At 39.9% G+C, this 20,406-nt stretch overlaps 1 protein-coding gene across 1 annotated transcript in view; it reads right to left on the bottom strand.

Annotated features, from left to right (window-relative positions):
- polq (polymerase (DNA directed), theta) overlaps nucleotides 1–9,814 on the bottom strand; it is a 96,332-nt gene extending 86,518 nt beyond the window's left edge. The window contains exons 1-4 of the mRNA XM_072260300.1: nucleotides 9,609–9,814; nucleotides 4,629–4,740; nucleotides 2,985–3,825; nucleotides 1,362–1,544 (exon numbers count right to left, since the gene is read on the bottom strand). Coding sequence (XP_072116401.1) covers nucleotides 1,362–1,544; nucleotides 2,985–3,825; nucleotides 4,629–4,740; nucleotides 9,609–9,718 — 1,246 coding nt within the window. The 5' untranslated portion in view covers nucleotides 9,719–9,814. The remainder of the gene's footprint in view (nucleotides 1–1,361; nucleotides 1,545–2,984; nucleotides 3,826–4,628; nucleotides 4,741–9,608) is intronic.
- Between the last annotated feature and the right edge of the window lie 10,592 nt (nucleotides 9,815–20,406).

The raw sequence follows: 20,406 nt of genomic DNA, 5'->3' as shown, positions 1-20,406 counted from the left end.
CATAGGTTGTGGGAACAATTCAGTGACGGGACAAGTGAAGTAACCCCTTCCGGTTCAGGAGCCCGATGGTTGAGAGGTAATAACTGTCCCTGAATCTGCTAGTGTGCGTCTTAAGGCTCCTGCACCTTCTTCCTGATGGCAGCAGAGAGCGAGAGAGAGAGCATGACCTGAATGATGGGGGTCCCTGATAATGGGTGCTGCTTTCCTACGCAATGCTTCATGTAGATCGTGCTCAACGGTAGGGAGGTCTTTACCCCCGATGGACTGGGCCGTACCAACTACTTTTTGTAGAATTTTCTGTTCAAGGGCATTCTTGCATCCATGCCAGGCTGTGATGCAGCCAGTCAATATTCTCTCCACCACACATCTATACAAGTTTGCCAAAGTTTTAGATGTCATGCCAAATCTTAGCAAACTTCTAAGGAAATGGAAGTGCTGTCATACTTTCTTCATAATTGCACATATATTCTGGGTCCAGGACAGGTCCTCTGAAATAATAATACTGAGGAATTTGAAGTTGCTGACCCTCTCCACTTCTGATCCCCCAACGAGGACTGTCTCATGGACCTCGGGTTTCCTCCTCCTGAAGTCAGTAATCAGCTTATAATCAGAAATGACAAATTTGCTTCCTCTAATAACCTGGGATATGTATTTTGCTGGCCTTACAGATTTATCCATATTCAAGGATGCTATACTGTTCAGCATCATAATTGAGACTGTAATCTATCAATGAATGACATTTTCAGTGGCACTTTATTTTAAGGCATTCATCATTAAAGACCCTCACCATCCAGGACATATACTCTTTGCGTTACTACCATCGAGGAGGTGTTACAGGAGCCTGAATAATCACACACAACATCTTAGGAACAACTTCTGCTCCTCTTCCATTGGATTTCTGAACCATCCATTAAACTATCTTATTTTCATCTTTTGCACTATTTATGTTTTTGTAGCTTAACATTGCAAAAACATAAAGACTATTTTTCTCTTGCTCTGCACTGCTGCCACAAAACAATAAATTTTATAACATATGTCAATGATAAAAAATTGATTCAATCAGACCTTTTATTGCAAATTCATTGTTGATGCAGTTAAAAAAGTCTTGCAACCAACTTGAATTTTCATTTTGTGCATCTTGATGTGGAAAAATTCACTTCATTGTACCTGAAGCCCATCTAGAGCAACTAGAATATTTCAAGAAAGCCAGAAGGGATATGCAAAATTTGACCAAAAAAATTTACAATGTTAGTGTTAGTTACGCACTATTGACATTTTAGCCTCTTTGTGAGTGGTGCTCTAATTGAGGCCCATTTCATTTAACAGAATACTGAAATCAGCTATTTTAAATAATAAACTACCTGAATAGACCAAATTTCTTCCCTCCAATACATGATTTTGCATAAGACATTCAGCTTGCCATTCAAAAATGCTCACCAACCCCAAGCTCTGATACTTCTCCAGAACTACTTTGGGTATTCCCCAGTTTGACAGCAGGAGCATCTGCTTTTGTACTGTGGCAGCAGCATTCTCCCCACATTGCCCTGGAATAAAATGAAAACACCCTGAAGTACCTGTAGATTGATTTGCAGACACTTAACAGTTTTATCCAATATATCATGCAAAATCCTTCATTTTAGACAAAGATTGTTAAATATAATTACAGCAAAGAAATATCTCCAATTGGTTATTACTTAAAAATTGTAATTTTACTTAAAAATTGTAATCTATGTATTAACCATCTACAAAATGCTTCCTTTTATAATGTTTTGCACTCAGCATTTGACACAATTATTGTAGAAAACATTAACACTACAATGACATGATGACTAACCCCAAAATAACATATCTTAAATTATACAGTACACCTATCATGTGGTACGAGATTTGACCCCAGATGCATGCTCCAGATCAATCAAAATTTTCACTTGACTAAATGTATTACAGTTTCTCACAGCCACTACAACAAATCCATAAGTAGAGCATTAGCAATGAAGAAAATCAAAATGGAGAAACGGTAGTCAGATAGGAGGTGGTGAAGGAGGGTAAAAAGCGATCACAGATGCTAATGTGTGACTTCTAATTTGGGAACAAACTATCATTCTCTAGTCTATGTGTGACTGCAGACCCAGAGCTACATGGTTAATTCTTAACCATCCCCTGAAATGGTCTAAGCAAGCCATCAGTTGTTTCATGTTAAAATAGACATGCTCTATTTTTTTCATTTCATTACTTTTTCTTTATACATTCATTGTCTATAAGACATAGGAGCAGAATTAAGCCATTCAGCCCATCGAGTCTGCTCTGTCACTCCATCATGTCTGATCCCAGATCCAACTCCATACACCTGCCTTCTCGCCATATCCTCTGATGCCCTGATCGATCAGGAAAAAATCAACTTCTGCCTTAAATATACCCACGGACTTGGCCTCCACCGCAGTCTGTGGCACAGCATTTCACAGATTCACTACTCTCTGGCTAAAAAATTCCTCCTTACCTCTGTTCTAAAATGTCACCCCTCAGTTTTGGGGCTGTGACCTCTAGTTCTGGATACCCCCACCATAGGAACTATCATCTCCACATCCATCCTGTCTAGTCCTTTCAACATTTGGTAGGTTTCAATGAAATAAATGAAAGCAGAAACATTGCTTTGAATTCCCTCCTCCGTTACACTAAACTGGATCTGTGCATTGATCATGAAGGGCATTGGTATTGTTGTACCAACATAAAGAATATAAAAGCAGACAGGAAACACAATTGTTTTCCTTCTAACACTCTCTCTTAAATGGAAAATTAACAGAATCTTAAAGATAGACTTCAGCAGAGAGACCAGAACAGAAACAGTGAAAGACCTAACAAAAGTATTCATCGTATACTGCAACATCAAACAGTGCCTATAGGCTTACTTCCAAAGTAGCTTGCAGCTCTGTTTTTTGAGTTAACAGAGAACATTATTACATTTGCTCACATGAATTATACTGTACCTGTTGCTGTCAAAGATTCACTGAGTTTGCTCCCATCTAACAAGCTTTGACTGAGGTCAGGGGGAGGTGTCAGTACTGACAAGGAACAGTTAGAATGAGAAACCTGCTTTTCTTGCAACAACTTCTGGTTGTTAGGACTAAGCATGCTGCGTCCTCTTGAAGTTTTAAAATTGTTATCCAACTTGGGCATGATTCTAACCGGTCTTTTAACCACAAGTCTTGCTTTCTGAAACTTCCGTTGGGCTTCACTAAAGGCTGATGAAGGCCCAGGAGAAATCATTACTTTCTTTGCAGTGGGGCAGGTTGAAGTATCTGAATCAACATTGCTGATAGATGAAGGTCGTTCCCTCTTTTGTCTGTTGATCAGCAGTGATGTCCTTCCAACAGTCTTTGTAACACCGCCCACTGATCCATGATCCTCAATAGAACTTGTGTGTATTTCCTTACGAACACAATGTGAAGCATTATCCATCAAATCACAGGGAGCTTGTGTTATTTCCAACAAAGCTTTAGTCTGTACATCAGGTACCCTGTTTTGCAATGACTTCTGCCCGACGCTGTTACTACTACATCCTCTTGCTTCAGAACCTAATTTTAAGCACTTCTTGTCTTCAGTAAAAAGATCACACTGATTTACTTCTTTGGTCATGTTTCCATTAAAATTGGAAACAGTCTTACAATTGTTTGGGTAAATGGCTTTTAAAGCATCTTCTTTTAGAAATCCAGGACTCCAGTCTTTCTCAAGGTCCAAAGCTGCCTGTACAAGTTCATCATCAAGTGATAACGATGAATTTGACGCAAAACCACAACTTGTAACGATTGGCTCAACCTTAGAAGGCACCTAAATGAGAGCAGAAGGCATTGTTTTATTTTTCATTTAGTGATCCAAACTGTCAGAGCTCAGGGATCAATTTTAAGGTCTGGACCATAAAATATTTCCATGAAATTCACAAGGACTAGAAATACACAGTATTTCTATATGCACATGAGCAAAGGTAACTTTGGTTTAATGTTAAGTATAACCCTTTGAAGTTTGTGATGATCCACAGGCCTTTTCAGTATTTTCCATTATTTTCCAATTTTCAGAATTTAAAATTTTACTTTAAATTTTTTTTGTAATTTTTTTTTATTGAATTTCATCAAACATTTCCATAAGATGTATTTCAGATACTGTACATATATCATAATGGAAAATTCTATTTTTATATTCTCTGAAATTCAGGTGTTTATTGATTGAGAATAATTCTATTATCAAGTATTGCTTGTACTATTTATTTATGATTTAGGTACATGAGGAGTTGTGCAAACATGAGTGACATTTTTCTTATGAGACATTAAACCTTACTTATATAATTCAAATGGAAGGTTTTAACGGAAGAAATTCATAAAAATAGATGTAATAAGACCGATACCATCCAAGATTTTATAAAGTCACTGCATTTAAATTTCCTTTCATATCTCTGCAATGCAACAACTACTACCAGATAACGAACATTACAGTGCTGACCAACTTATGTGACCGTTTAGGCTACAATCTACAAACCAATGTTTGTTCAACAATCCACAAGTAAGAATTTTTTTCATGCTTCATCTGTATCTACAATCAGGTAACCACTCTTCAGTAGCTCTTGCAACAAAACCCACCTTGATGCAGGTTCTATGAGCTTGATTTTCCTTGCTGTTTGAATCTTCCATGTGAATTTGCTGCTGAAACCGATCTGAACGTTGAACGGTTGAAGAATGTGAAACAATTACACTGTTTGTATAGAAACAAAAGTCACACAAAGATTTCCAATTAATTCTTGCACCAGCAACAAGCATTTAAGATGCATATATCATCAGAGCAAAATATAGAATTCCAATATACACCACCTGTTCATTATGCACAGAATGTTTTCTCCAGTTCCAAAACACATTTGTAGCAAATTCTACTAGTCTAATAGAAATCCAGCCAAAAGAATTGCACCAGCGGTAGATTCTAAACGAGCAGTATCAGCAGATTCAAAACCTTATTTTGATTTTTCTAAACCTTTAGTTGTCAATTCTCTGTTCTCCTTCAAAAACTTGCACGCCATTTTATCAAATCATAAAGACGAGATTCTACAGATCCTGTAAATCTAGTTATTATTATTCACTTTTTGAAAATCACATTCATAACATGTAGACATGCATGCATGATACGACAACCATTATTATTCATTCCCAATTACTCCTGAACTGAGGACACATATTGAAAGTCATCAGGTGAGGACAGATTTCCTTTGCTTTAGTGAACCAAATGGGTTTTAGAGACAGTAGTATCATGGTCACTGTTACTGAGGTCATCTTTTGTTGAACAATTATCTTTCTCTCTTCTCAAATCTTTTTATTGTATATATAGGAAAAATAACGAGTACATCGAAGTAACAACACTTACAATGCCTCAAAAAAAACCATTATCTTAAAGATTGAAAACTAAATTCGTGATAACAAAAAAAAACCTACTGGGCAGAAAAGTGAGAGAAAAAAAGAGAACCCATTAGGTGTACAACCCCGGAGCCATGCGTCATACAAAAAGTTTCTAAAAATAAACATCAAACCGCCAGCAAGAAAAGAAAATACACTAAAAAAAAATTTACAATTAGATCGTGGGAAAATTATATCAATTAACTCAAATGATAATAACAAGCAAATGAGCCCCATCTTTTCTCAAAATCAAATAAAGGTTCAAAGGTTCAACTTCTAATTTTCTCCAAACTAAGACATAGCATCACTTGAGGGAACCATTGTGACAAAGTGGGAGCTGATGTATCCTTCCACTTCAACAAAATGGCCCTCCTAGCTATCAATGTAACAAATACAATTACACGTTGGTCAGACACAGAAATACCATGAATATTTTGAGGAACTATTCCAAAAAGCACAGTTAATTTATTAGGTTGCAAATTAATTTTAAGTGCTTTAGAAATTGTTAAGAAAACCGACTTCTAAAACTGTTCCAATATAGAACAAGACCGAAACATATGTGTCAGTGTAGCTATCTCAGTTTTACATTTATCACAATGACTATCAACATTAGGGAAGATTTTAGAAAGTCTCTCCTTTGTCAAATGATAACGATGTACAATTTTAAATTGAATCAATGAATGGCTAGCACAAATTGAAGAAGAGTTAACCAACTTCAATATCCGAACAATTATCTCAAGTCACTGAGATCATAATTTTTTGTACAAATATCCAGATTTGCTTACTTGAAATTGGATACCATGGTGGCATCTGAACTCTGAATAAATGGTCCAGAACTCTGGAAGATGGTCTAGATACTTAACTATTATGCTATCATAGCACAGGAACAGGCCCTCTAGCCAACCATGTTGCCAATCTGACTAATCCCAACTACCTGTAAGTGGTCCTCAACCTTCTATTCCCTGCCTGCACATGTGTCTATTGATATTGGACCTGATTCTACCACTACCATGGGAAGTATGTTCCAGGCACCTATTTCAGAAGACTAATATCTGAGAGGATCTATACTGTGGGGCCCATACTGATGTAATCACATGAAGGCATGCAATCAGCTGAACCTCATTAGGAGTTTGAGAAGATTTGGTAGGTCACAGATGTACTGTGGAGAGCATTCTAACTCATTGCATCACAGGAATGGAAGCCGCTTCAGAGTGGTATAGACTCACCTGGCTCCATCATGAGCACAAGCCTCCCCACCATTGAAGATATCTTCCAAAGGCGGTGCCTCAAGAAAGCAGTATCCATCATTAAGGACCCTCACCATCTGGCACACGTGCTCTTCGTATTATTACCATCAGGGAGAAGGTACAGGAGCCTGAAGACCCAACCTCAACACTTTAGGAAAAGTTTCTTCCCCTCCACCGTCAGATTTCTGAATGATCCACGAACACTACATCACTATTTCTTTTTTTGCACTATTTATTTTGTACTAACTTATAGTAATTTGTTATGCCTGCTCTGCAATGCTGTCATAAAACAAAATGACATGATCTACGGCAGAGATGACAAACCTGATTCTGATGTTAAAAAAAATTGCCTTGCATATCTCATTTAAACTACTCTCTCACCATAAGCCCACGCCCTCTAGTATTTGACAGTTCCACCAGAAAGACTCAAACTATCTCCCTATCTATGCCTCCTAATATTATTTACTTGTATCAGGTCACCCTTCAGCTTTGATACTCCAGAGAAAACAATTCAAGGATGCCCCATCTCTCCTATAGCTAATATTCTCCAATCTATGCAGCACCCCAATGAATCTCTTCTGCACCATCTTTAAAGGCTCCACATCCAACCTACAGAGTGGTGACTGGAATTGCACACAATCATTCAAAAATAACCCATTCAAAATTGCAACAACTTTTTTTAAATCTATCCCCTTTCACACTAAATCTATGTCCTCTAGTTTTTCATCAGTTGGATATGTGGTTGGAGAAATATCAGATGGAGTTTATTTCAGACAAGTCTAAAAGGTGATTTATTTTGGGACGGCAAATGCAAGAGAAAGGTTTACAGTAAGTGGCTGCATCCTTTGGAGAACTGATGTACAGCAAGAGATCTTGGCTTGCAAGTGCATTGCTCTTTGAACGTGACAACACTTGTGAATAAGGTGATAATGACTCAATGTCCTGATTAATGAAGGCAGGCATGTTATACACCTTTGTTACCACTCTGTTCATGAGTGTTGTCACTTTCGAAGAGCTATGCTCTTGCAAGCCAAGATCTTCATTGGACATCAGTTCTCTAAAGGATGCAGCCACTTACTGTATACCATTCTCTTGCATTTACCATCCCAAAATAAATCACCTGAAAATTGTCTGAATTAAACTCCATCTGGTGTTTCTCCACCCAAATTTCCAACTAATAAAGAACTAGAGGACATAGGTTTAGAGTGAGAGGGGATAGATTTAAAAGAATTCTAAGGAGCAACTGTTTTCACCCAAAGGGTAATATGTATATGGAATGTATTCTGTATATGGAATGAGCTGCCAGAGGAAGCAGTTGAGACATTTAAAAGACACTTAGACAGGTACATGGATAGGAAAGGTTAATAGGGATGTGGACCAATATGGCCTGGCTTGGATGGGAACGTTCATCAGCAAGGATCAGTTCAGCTGAAGGGCCTGATTCCATGCTCTATGGCTCTGATCTACAGAACATCTAACTAGATCCTTTGACAACCATCCTCACTATCCACAACTACTCTAATTTTCATGTCATCTCCAAACTTACCAATCAGACCAGCTAAATGTTCATATATGTAAAAATCACAAAGGTCCCAATACTGATCATTGCAGAATAATGGTGACAGACCTCCAGTCAGAAAATATCCCTCTATTATTACAAACATAAGAAAATCTGCAGATGCTGGAAATCCAAGCAACGCAAACAAAATGCTGGAGGAACTCATAAGGTCAGGCAGCACCTATGGAAAAGAGTAAACAGTCGATGTTTAGGGCCAAGGTCCTGATGAAAGGTCTTGGCCCAAAATGTCCCGTTAACTCTTTTCCATAGATGCTGCCTGGCCTGCTGAGTTCCTCCAGCACTGTGTGTATCCCTCTATTTACCCTTTGTCTCCTATGATCAAGCCAGTTTTGTATCTAGCTCACCATGGATCTCATGTGATTTAATCTTCTAGACCAACCAATTATAAACAATCTTTTCAAATAAAGTAGAAAACACCCACTGCATTACCCTCAATTACCTTCATCACTCAGGTCCTTCCTTAAATTTGAGAGGCAGGACCTCCCCCACACAACACTACACCGACTATTGCAAATGGTTCCATGCTTTTCCAAATGTGAGTAAATCTTCTCCAATAGTTTCTCTATTGCTGATATAAGGCTCACTGGCTTTTTCCATTACCCTCCTTATACAAAGGAATAGTATTGGCTATTCGCCAGTCTTCTAACACCTTGTCTGTGGCTAAAGAGGATATAAAGATTTCAGTCAAGGCCATATCAAACACAACCCTTCCCTCCCTCAGTTTGCTGGGATAGATTCTATCAAGCCTGGAGGACATCCACCTCAATGTTCCTTAAGACACCCAACACAAATTACTTCTTAATACTGAAATGCCCCTGCCTAAACTTGTCATCATCCAAGTCCTTCTCCTTGGTGAATATCAATGCAGTCATTTAGAACTTCAATCCTCCTATGTATAAAATCCTTCCTTAATCCTTGAGTGAACCTACCCCTTTCCCTAACTACCCTCTTGCTCCTAATATACATGTAAAATACCTGGGATTGTCATTAGTCCTACTCACCAAGGAAATTGTGATTAGCCCGCTAATTCCTTGTTCAAGTTCTTCTCTTGCTTATTTGAAAATCCACATGCTTCTTCTCCATTTCAGCTTCCTAAACATTATATATGTTTCCTTTTTGACTATATTTACAGTATTTCCTGTCATCCAGGGTTCAAGAACTGTGCCATCCGTCTTTCATTCATGTGTCATTCCCTAAAATTTTTAGTTTATGTGCCACTTCAGTCTTAACAACACATTTAATCCTAAAGGGCTCTGAAATGGCCTACAAGCCAACCAATTTATGAGACGATAATGAAGATACCGAGCCTTACCACGTACTTTTACATTCCAATAAAACTACATGACTCCTTACCACCGCTTTCTAACTGAAACTCGACGTTGTTCCATATATCTTGGCTGGAGCTTTACGGTTGTGGTGACTTTTTCATTCCTCATTTTTGCAGATTTCATTCTCAAAGTCATAGAATGGTCATCACAGCATCTTAGAAGCCGATTCCCCGGAACATTTTTCAAACGTTTCCAAATTATTACATTCCGTACAGTGTATAGATACTTTTACAGTTTGTTCGTCCCATATTTATCGATTTATTAATCAGTACGTCAGAAGTTAATTGTAATGAATCACGTGCCATGTTCTCTGTAGTTAAACGATATATAGTTAATTTATTTCAAAATAACCACGGCTGCATATTAATTATTTTTGCACAGCTTTCATTGTTCATTAATATCTTCCATATTGCAATACTCATTCGGATAATAGAAGTTAATAATCGATAGCTTCATCAACGATCGTTCAGTTTCAAAGATTCAAAGCGCCGGTGTCTTGTATTGTAAGTTAATTCTAATTATCTTCAGACATGTGTCACTAAGGACATTGAACTAAAACGGAGGCCTAAAATTATCGTCTCGAACCGTCCGAGAGAGCAGCGGTAACTCCAGACAGCCCGATCAGCTCTGTAATACCGCACTTGATTAATTTCAAACAGAGCGCCACCATCACCGGAACCAGTTCCGCCGCTGAAACCGTCCCCAGCGCCTTCTGGCGGCCGGGCCTTCGCCAGCGGCGTCCTGGAGTCTCTGCGCATGGAGTCAGATCTTTCAGCTCAACACGTCCGATTAAACCCGTATGCTGCATATATCCCTCGAAACCTTTCTGATTCATGTATCTGTCTAAATATTTTTGAAATTTTACCCGGCTCTACCACTTCCTCTGGTATCTGGTTCCATCTATCCACTGACGTCTGGGAGAAGAAGTTGCCTCACAGGCCCCCTTTAAATTTTATCCTCCCACCTTAAATCCATGCTTAATATTTTTAGACTCCTTTACCTTGCATCTACCTTATCTACGCCCCCTCCTGATTTTACAAACGTCTGTAATGTCACCACTCAGCTTTCTTCCAACCGAATCTGTGCCACTGGTACTTCACTGCCTGTAGAAAACAGTGTATTGAAACTATCATCATCACCATAAAAGGCCTTGCACTATTATTTACAATTATTTCCACAGTCAAGAAAGTCTAATGACGGTAAGTGCACACACTGCCTCTAAATCCATAATGAGGCCACCCATAGGGTGGAGGAGCAACATCTTATATTCCGTCTGGGTACCCTCCAACCTGATGACATGAATATCGATTTCTCCTTCTGGTTCACTCCCCTCCCCTGGAAGAGGGAACCCACTCTGTCTCCTTACCTCTTCTCACCTGCCTATCACCTCTGGTGCCTCTCCTTCCCTTTCTCCTTTTGGTTCACTCGTAGATTCCTTCCATCTCCTGCCCTTTACCTTTCCCACCTACCCAACTTCACCTATCACTTTCTAGTTATCTTTCTTCCCCTCCCCCCACCTGTGTTAACATGTCAGTGAACTGGTGTGCACACTGCTGGACTTCTCAACCTGGGATGTTTTCTGGTCTAGCTGCTTATGGGTGTTGACCCTCTGCAGAGTCCTTCTCCCTTCTGCTGCTGTTGCAGACAGTGGCTGCTCACCTGGGAGGGGGCTAGCTTTCATGGCTGGCATTATGTTGCATGCCTCGAAGCGTACACAAAAGATCTTTGGAGCATCAGGGAGGGATGTTGTTTTTCCTTGCATAGGCAGTAATGCCTTTGATGCCTAGCCACATATGCCAGAGATAACTATCGGACAGGTGTTACTGAATTTTTGTGCATAAATGGTCTTTGCCCTCTTGATGGCTAAGACGAGGCTTCTCCTGTCTGCTCTGAGAGCTGTTCTGTCTCCAGACTTGAAGCCAGTGTTTTGGGCTTTTAGTAGGGAACGCCCCTCTGTGTTCAGATGGGTACATTCCATCCCATTAGCAGGACAAATCACTTTGGGACAATACAATAGTATACAGGTCTCCATCTACCTCAATTTTTTAAAAATTGTCTGAAAGTAACTCTAAAAATAGCAAGGTTGATGATACTGAACTTCAATATCTATCACCAAAAATGGCACATTTCCAATGCTACAGACTGTTTTGGCCACAATGCTGATTCTGAAGATAAGAAAACCAAAGCAGTATTTCTCCAAAAGTGCCATAAAGGAGGTATGGTAATAATGTCAATAGGCATGATGGGATTAATTAACAGCGGCTGATGTCCTGCATTGCAAATAGAAGATAGTTGTGGTTGTCCACAAAACAAAAGAGCAGGTTATTGAATTCAGGAAGCAGGACGGAGTGCATACACAAAATGTTGGAGGAACTCAGCACATTAGGCAGCAGCTATTGAGGGAAATAAACAGGCAATGTTCTGGGCTGAGACCTTTCATTGAGACTGGAAAGCAGCAGTGATCACAAAGGGGGAACAGTAAGAGAGGATCTCAGGGAACTGCTGTCGAAGAAAGGATTTAAACTTCTTCAGGGAAAGCATACCTCAAAGAGACTTCACAGGGGAGCCACAAATCGTAGACCCAAACCATCTAGAATCTCTTGTGTCTATGTATGGAGTATGCATCAAGTAGTGCTAAGGTGGAGATGGTTGATAGCTTCAAGCTCTTAGATGTAAATATCCCTCATAGCTGGTCCTGTTCCAATCACATAGACACTATGTCCAAGAAAACACACCAGTACCTCTACTTCCTCAGAAGGCTAAGGAAATTGAGCATGATTCCAATGACCATCACTAATTTTTACAGGTGCACCATAGCGAATATTCTATCCAATTGCATCAGAGCTCAGTCTGGCAACTGTTCTGCCCAAACTGCAAGAAATTTGCAGAGTGTGAGTATTGCTCAGTCTATCATGGAATCCAGCCTTCCCTCCATTTATTGTATCTGCTTGGCCCACTGTCTTGAGAAAGGAGTCAACAAAATCAAAGACAACCGCAATCACAGTCATTCTATATTCACCCTTTTTCCATTAAGCAGCAGATATAAAAGCTTGAAAACAGACACCACCCAAGCCAAGGACAGCTTCTGTCCACTGTCATAACATTTGCAGAGACCTCTCATATGATAAAACTCTTGCTCTCTTAATCCACCTCATCATTGCCCTTGCACCTTATTGTCAGCCTGCACTGTACTTTCTCTGTAAATGTAACACTATATTCTGAATCCTGTTTCTGCTTTTCCCTTTGTACCACCTCAACGTACACATGGCTGAAATTATCTGTTCTGGATGGCAATAAAAACACACTTTTTCACAGTATTGTGATACAATTACCAATTGTTAGAGATCAAACATTGCAGTCCTTGGATCTTGTCACAGGAATTCCTTAAGGCAGGATCCTGAGCTCGACCATTTTCAGATGCATCATCAATGACTTTCCTTGCCTCCTGAGACCACTCACTGATTGCATGATGTGCAACTCCTGAGAAAATGAAGCAACTCATCAAGAAAAAATGGCCCAAATCTACGTCAGGAGCCAAGCGTTGTGGGTGAGATTCTAAATGAAATCTTCTGATCTGTATTCATGAAGGAAAAGGATGTAGAAAAAAGCAAATGCGGGTTGGGTATGTGGATAATCTGGAGCAGTTCAGTATAAGGAGGAGGAGGAAGAGGAGATGTTTGATGTCATGGGACAAATAAGCTATGATACGTACCCAGGGCCTGATAACAGACATCCCAACTCTCCCAGAAGTTCCGGGAGCCTCCCACATATGAATAGTGGCTCCCTGATGCCCGTAAATAATATACAATATCACGGAGATCAATTTTTTTGAGAGCGAGCGAGAGAGAGCGCGAGAGAGAAAGCAAGTGAGAGAGAGAGAGAAAGCAAGCAAGAGCGCGAGAGACCACGAGAGAGAGAGAGCAAGGGTGTGCCATGGCAGAGTGCTCCAAAAAAGTATATAAAACATATGTCACCCCAGACTACACTAAGGTGTACCCCTGCCTAATAGGGGTCAAAAATAATGACAGTGTTGCTCACTGCACTGTTTGCAACAGTGACTTTTCTATTGCCCATGGTGGATTAAGACTGTAAAAGACATGTTGAGGTGAGTTTAACAGGTGTCATTCGTTCATTAGCATAGCTAACGTTATTTAAACTAGCTGGCCAGCTGCTAAGGAGCTACTCTATTGCAGACATCCCACCTCTCCCGCAAATTGATGGTGCTACCTCCCTGAAACCAGTTTTTGCAGGGTGGGATGTCTGTGATAAGATCTATCCCATATGATGTATGACAAAAATGTTTGCACCTTGTTGTTCCTTTACTTAAGAAGAGCAAAAAGGATAAGCCAGGTCAGAACAGTCTGGGGAGCCTTGCATTAGTGGTAGGAAAACTATTGGAGAAAATCATTAAGCGATAGGATTCATGTATGTTGTAAAGGCCAGAGGTGACTGGGCTCTGTCATTGTAGTTTTGTAGGGGGGAAATCATATCTTACTAGTTTAGTTGACATTTTTGAGGAGAAAACTAAAAAGATAAAAACAAAGGATGTAATGCTCAGGCTGTATAAGGCACTGATAAGGCCTCACTTGAAGTATTGTGGGCAATATTGTAAGCAAGTATGTGCTGACATTGCAGAGGTTCATGAAAATGATTCCAGGATTGAAACGCTTATCATACGAGGAATATTTGATGGCTCTGGGCCTGTACCCACTGGAATTTAGAAGAATGAGGGGGGATCTCATTGAAACCTATCAAATGTTAGAAGTCTTAGATAGAGTGGATATGGAGAGGATGTTTCCTATAGCAGGGGAGTCAAAGACCAGAGGGCACAACCTCAGAATACAGGGACATCTATTTAGAATCGGGATGAGGAGGAATTTCTTTAAACAGAGGGAGGTGAATCTGTAGAATTCATTGCCACAGGCATTTGTGGAGGCCAGGTCTTTGAGTGTATTTAAGGCAGAGCTTAATAGATTCTTGATAAGTCAGGGCATGAAAGGTTACGGGGAGAAAGCAGGAGAATAGGATTGAGAAAGAAATGAATTAGCCACGATGAGATGGTGGAGCAGACTTGATGGATTGAATGGCCTAATTTTGCTCAAAATGCCTTATGGTCTAAGATTAAAGAAGGAAAGATGGCCAGCATTATCTAGATGGACTTTAGTAAGGCATTTGATAAGGTCCTACATGGTTGGCTGGTCTAGAAAGTTAAGGCACATGGGATCAAAGATAAACTGACTAGTTGGATCCAAAATTGGCTTGGTGATACAAGACAGGTGGTTGTGGTGAAGCATTGGTGCCAGTGGTAGGGAACATCTTGAATGAAAACAAAGGAGGTATGATTAGCAAGTTTGTGGATAACCGAAAGTTGATGGTGTGGAAAGCAGGGAAGGTCGTCTAAGGCTACAGCAGGATACAGAGCAGGTAAGATGTTGAGCAAAGCATTGGCAAATTGAATTTAATCCCAACAAGTGCGGGTGATGTATTTTAAGAAGTCAAATAAGGGAAGGTTGCATACAGTAAATGATACAACATTGAGGAATGTTAGTAAACAAACTGGCCTTGGGCTTCAAGTTCATAGTATCCTGAAAGTGGCAAATGCAGGTGGATAGGATAGTGAAAAAGACTTGCTTTCATAGGTCAAGGCAAAAAATATAAAAGGTGTAATTTTACAAGTCACTGGTTATGCCATACTTTGAATACTGTGTGCATTTCTGGTCACCATTTTATAGGAAGGATATGGTTGTACTGCAGAGAGTGCAGAGGAGATTCATCAGGATGTTGCATGGATTGGAGGACTTTGGTTAGAGGAAAAGATTAATGGGCTGACTTATTTTCCCTGGAGTGAAGGAGGCCAAGAGGTCACCGGATAGAAGTATATAAGATTATGAGAGATGTAGACAGGGCAAATCATCAGAATCTGTAGGTTTGAGGTGAGACAAAAATGATTTAAAGGGGATTTAAGAGAAATCTTATTACACAGAGAGTGGTTGGCAAATCCAATGGAGGTAGTGGAATCAGATACAATTAAAGAGATCTTTGGACATCCACTTAAATGCTTAAGGCAGAGAAGAATATGAACTTAAAGCTGACAAATGGGATTAGTGTAGATGGACAGAAAGGTTGGCATGAAGGTGAAGGGCCCATTTCTGTGCTGTCCAACTCTATGACTGGATGATTCTTTGTCTCCGTGCTTGCATGCAGTGCGATGCACACAACATTCAGGTACCCATGACAAGTTACAAATTTCAAGCAATGACCATCTCCAACAAGAAAGAATCTAACTATCTACCACTGACATTCAATGGTATGACTGCTGCTGAGTGCCCCTCTCTGAACACATGGAGGGTCATTATGGAACAAGCCACTAAATACTCTAATCGAGCAATTCAGAGGTCATTTATACTCAGAACAGTAGCATTTCAAAAAGATGGCTGAGCATCACTTTCATTAGAAATATTATGAATGGGCAATAAAGGGAGACCACATTTTCTAAATGATAATATGTTCATTTCAAAACAACTTTGCTATTGGCTTAATAGCTATAAGATCTGCAAATCTGTTGGTGCAATGCCTATAATATGATATGTAGGATGGTTGAAGTGGGAAGCAAGCATTGGGATAGTATAATTAGCTACATTGGCTCGGAGGCTACAAAACTAGCTGAATCACCATCTCCTGATCACTACCTAATTAATGTGTGTAATCATTGAGTGAAGACAGGAGTAGATCAACTAGACAGATGCATGAAGAATGGTCCAAAAGTGTATTTCATTATAAAGTCATATTCTCAGAAGATAAGAAATATTGGAAGAAATTAACATTAAAACAATTCTCTGGTGATAGTTTTTCATTGTTACATTCATCAAAGTTAATTCACTTTGTTAGACTCTGAAACAAAATTAAACAATTTTCAGTTTCACTGATTGCTTTCAAACATAATTTTTTCCACAAAGTATAACTTTTGATTAATTTTTTTGAGCCTAAGTGTATGTGTGTATGCTTTATTTTTAACTCAAAAACAGTAAAACACTTCCCCATTGGGTATAATATTGGTGGTGGCATCCGTTAGTCTCGCGAGACCGTGGATCTGCGCCTGGAAGGTCTTGCTTCAGTCTGTGTTAGAGCAGCGTCTGTTGTGGCTGTAGAGGCCCACACGGGAGTGACAGTCTCAGCTGCAGCGACTGCACTTGAAGGTACTGTCCTCCAGTGTTGTCTTGGTGCTGTTTTTTCAGCGAGTGTGCTTTTCTTCAGCAGCAAGGGTAAAGTAAAGGCATCCGTTAGTCTTGCGAGACCATGGATCTGCGCCTGGAAAGTCTTCGCACTCTAGGGCGCAGGCCTGGGCAAGGTTGTATGGAAGACAGGCAGTTGCCCATGCTGCACGTCTCCCCTCTCCAAGGGAAGGGCATTAGGACCCATATAGCTTGGCACCAGTGTCGTCGCAGAGCAATATGTGATTAAGTACCTTGCTCAAAGAAGACACAACATGTTGCCTCGGCTGGGGCTCGAACTCACGACCTTCAGATCGCTAGTCGAATGCCTTAACCAGTTGGCCACATGCCCACACAAGGGTTCAGCAGCAAGAGTATAATATTACTATCATAAAAACAGCAAATGATGGAACCACTTATCAGGTCAAGTCACAGTGTGAGAAGAGAAACAGAGTTAACCTATCCTGTAATACATTAACAGTATGGTTCTACTGTTTCTTTAAATTTTTATCGCTATCATATTAGAAGAAGTTAGCAATTGTGTGTCATTGGACTGCACTCTGACCTCTCAGTCAGGAGCTTGTAAATTCAAATGTTATTTGCACCTTCCTACTTAAACCAATGATCAGGTTTAGTGTTCCATGGCAGTTTTGACTGGTAACTCTTTAAAAAAAAGACTAATAAAGTGAAAGAAGAAGCTGTTTCAAGTTTGAAAAGTTTCACGACAGTTGATGCTGCTCCCACACAGCTCCAGGCATCCGGATTCAGTCCTGACCCCCCCCCCCCCCCCGCAGACAATCTCTGCTTCTCCATTACCACATGGGTTTCCCACAGGGGCTACAACTTCCTCCCACATCTCAAAATATAGTAGTAGATTAATTGAATATATCAAATTACCTCTTAACATGGGTATGGGGTAAAAAAAATCAAATAATTAATAGGCAGGTGAGAGAGAATTTGGTAAATAAGGGGGAGTGGGAATTTTGGGATTTCTCTGCTGAGTGCCAGCATAGGCCCATTGGGCCAAATGACTTCCTTTGGTGTTATAATAAATAAGCAAGCTTTCCTTGTGGGAAGAGGACTTGTGTTTGATGGAACATCACAAAGTTAGCAATTGTGTGTCATTGGACTGCACTCTGACCTCTCAGTCAGGAGCTTGTAAATTCAAATCCCCCTTCAGCCACTGAGGCATAAGAGCTCCCCATTTCTAGACTGTATGGGGAATGCTACAGAGTCTTTGATGCCATCTAAATCTGCTTGAGTATAATTCTTCCTACAGATTATGCAATACCATGTCTATTACATCAGTACTAAGATAAAAGTTTAATCAAGTACAGGTACTTAAACAAAAGTCTTCCCTTATATTTGTATTTAAGTTTTGATACAAATCATAAAAATTTGAAATGCTTAGAAGCAAATAAGTTTGCACAGATTCAGCAGATTATCAAGAATTTTGAAAAACTTCCATAGATGCAGAGTGGAGAGTATCCTAACTGATTGCATCATGGCTTGGTATGGAAACACTAATGCCAATGAACACCAGTCATTGAAAGTGGGCATGCAGGTACAGCAGGCGGTGAAAAAGGCGAATGGTATGCTGGCATTTATAGCGAGAGGATTTGAGTACAGGAGCAGGGAGGTACTACTGCAGTTGTACAAGGCATTGGTGAGACCACACCTGGAGTATTGTGTGCAGTTTTGGTCCCCTAATCTGAGGAAAGACATCCTTGCCATAGAGGGAGTACAAAGAAGGTTCACCAGATTGATTCCTGGGATGGCAGGACTTTCATATGAAGAAAGACTGGATGAACTGGGCTTGTACTCGTTGGAATTTAGAAGATTGAGGGGGGATCTGATTGAAACGTATAAAATCCTAAAGGGATTGGACAGGCTAGATGCAGGAAGATTGTTCCCGATGTTGGGGAAGTCCAGAATGAGGGGTCACAGTTTGAGGATAAAGGGGAAGCCTTTTAGGACCAAGATTAGGAAAAACTTCTTCACTCAGAGAGTGGTGAATCTGTGGAATTCTCTGCCACAGGAAGCAGTTGAGGCCAGTACATTGGCTATATTTAAGAGGGAGTTAGATATGGCCCTTGTGGCTACGGGGATCAGAGGGTATGGAGGGAAGGCTGGGGCGGGGTTCTGAGTTGGATGATCAGCCATGATCATAATAAATGGCGGTGCAGGCTCGAAGGGCTGAATGGCCTACTCCTGCACCTATTTTCTATGTTTCTATGAAAAGATTTCAAAAAGTGGTGGATACCGCCCAGTCCATCACAGGCAAAGTCCTCCTCACCATTAAATATATTTACATGGAGTGCTGCCACAAGAAAGCAGCATCCATCATCAAAGACTACCCCCACCACCACCATCCATGACATGCTCTCTTCATACTGCTACCACTGGGCAGAAGGTACAGCAACCCACCAGGTTCAGGAACGATTATTACCCTACAACCAGCAGGTTTCTAAAGTGGCATGGATAACATCACTAACCACAACTCCAAACTGATTCTATAACCTACAGACATTTACAAAGACTCTATCACAACTTCTATTCTAGGTATTAACATTTTTGCACAGTTTTTTCTTCCTTTGCACTTTGGCTGTTTGACAGTCTCTACCTACATATAGTTTTTCATAGATTATGTTGTATTTCTTTATTTTTCCTGTGAATGCCTGCAAGAAAATTAATCTTAAAGTAGAATATGGTAACATACAGGCATTTTGATAATAAATTTAATTTGAAGTTGAACTTGGGCATATTGAAGCCTGTAAACAATGATTTTTCAATTGCAGGAGCAATTGTAATGTAGACAAAGTGCACCAATGTTCCACATACAACCAAACTGATGGCTCAGTCTACTTGATATTTGCAGGTTCCCTTTGAAGTAAGAACACTTGAACACCAGAGAGTGTCCATTCTTCCTTTTTAAACATTAGCATCTTCAATTCCCTTCTAACATGCATCTTCTTGGTTACCTCAAGATGGCAGTAGAGTTTCAGCCTGTAATTTGACCTCAAGAGCAAGGTAGGAATTTCAAAAGCACAATATTCTGATTCGTACACAACGCTCCCAAACGGGTATTAACATAATCAAATCGACTTTCTCTGAAATATTAACACCAAGAAGCTAATATGTGTGCAAAGAAATGGAGACACAAGGGATTCTGCAGGTGCTAAAACCTTAAGCAGTATACACAAAGTGCTGGAGGAATTCAATAGTAGAATCAGGTTTAATATCACTGGCATATGTCATGAAATTTGTTGTTATGTGGCAGAAAGTACTTTGCAATACATAATAATAAAAATTATAAATTACAGTAAGTATATATTAAAAATTAAATTAAATTAGTAGTGCAAAAAGAAATGGGAAAAATCACTGAGATAATGTTCGTGTGTTCGTTGTCCATTCAGAAATCTGATGGCAGAGGGGAAGAAGCTGTCCTGAAACACTGAGTGTATATCTTTAGACCCCTCTACCTCCTCCTTGATGGTAGCAATGAAAAGAGGGCATGTCCTGTGTGATGGGGTCCTTAATGATTGATGCCACCATTTTGAGGCATTGCCTTTTGAAGGTGTCCTGGATGCTGGGGAGGCTAGTGCCCATGAT

This window comes from Mobula birostris, chromosome 6 (assembly GCF_030028105.1).
Source record: "Mobula birostris isolate sMobBir1 chromosome 6, sMobBir1.hap1, whole genome shotgun sequence".
NCBI lineage: Eukaryota > Metazoa > Chordata > Chondrichthyes > Myliobatiformes > Myliobatidae > Mobula > Mobula birostris.
This window is presented reverse-complemented; position numbering and strand designations above follow the sequence as displayed.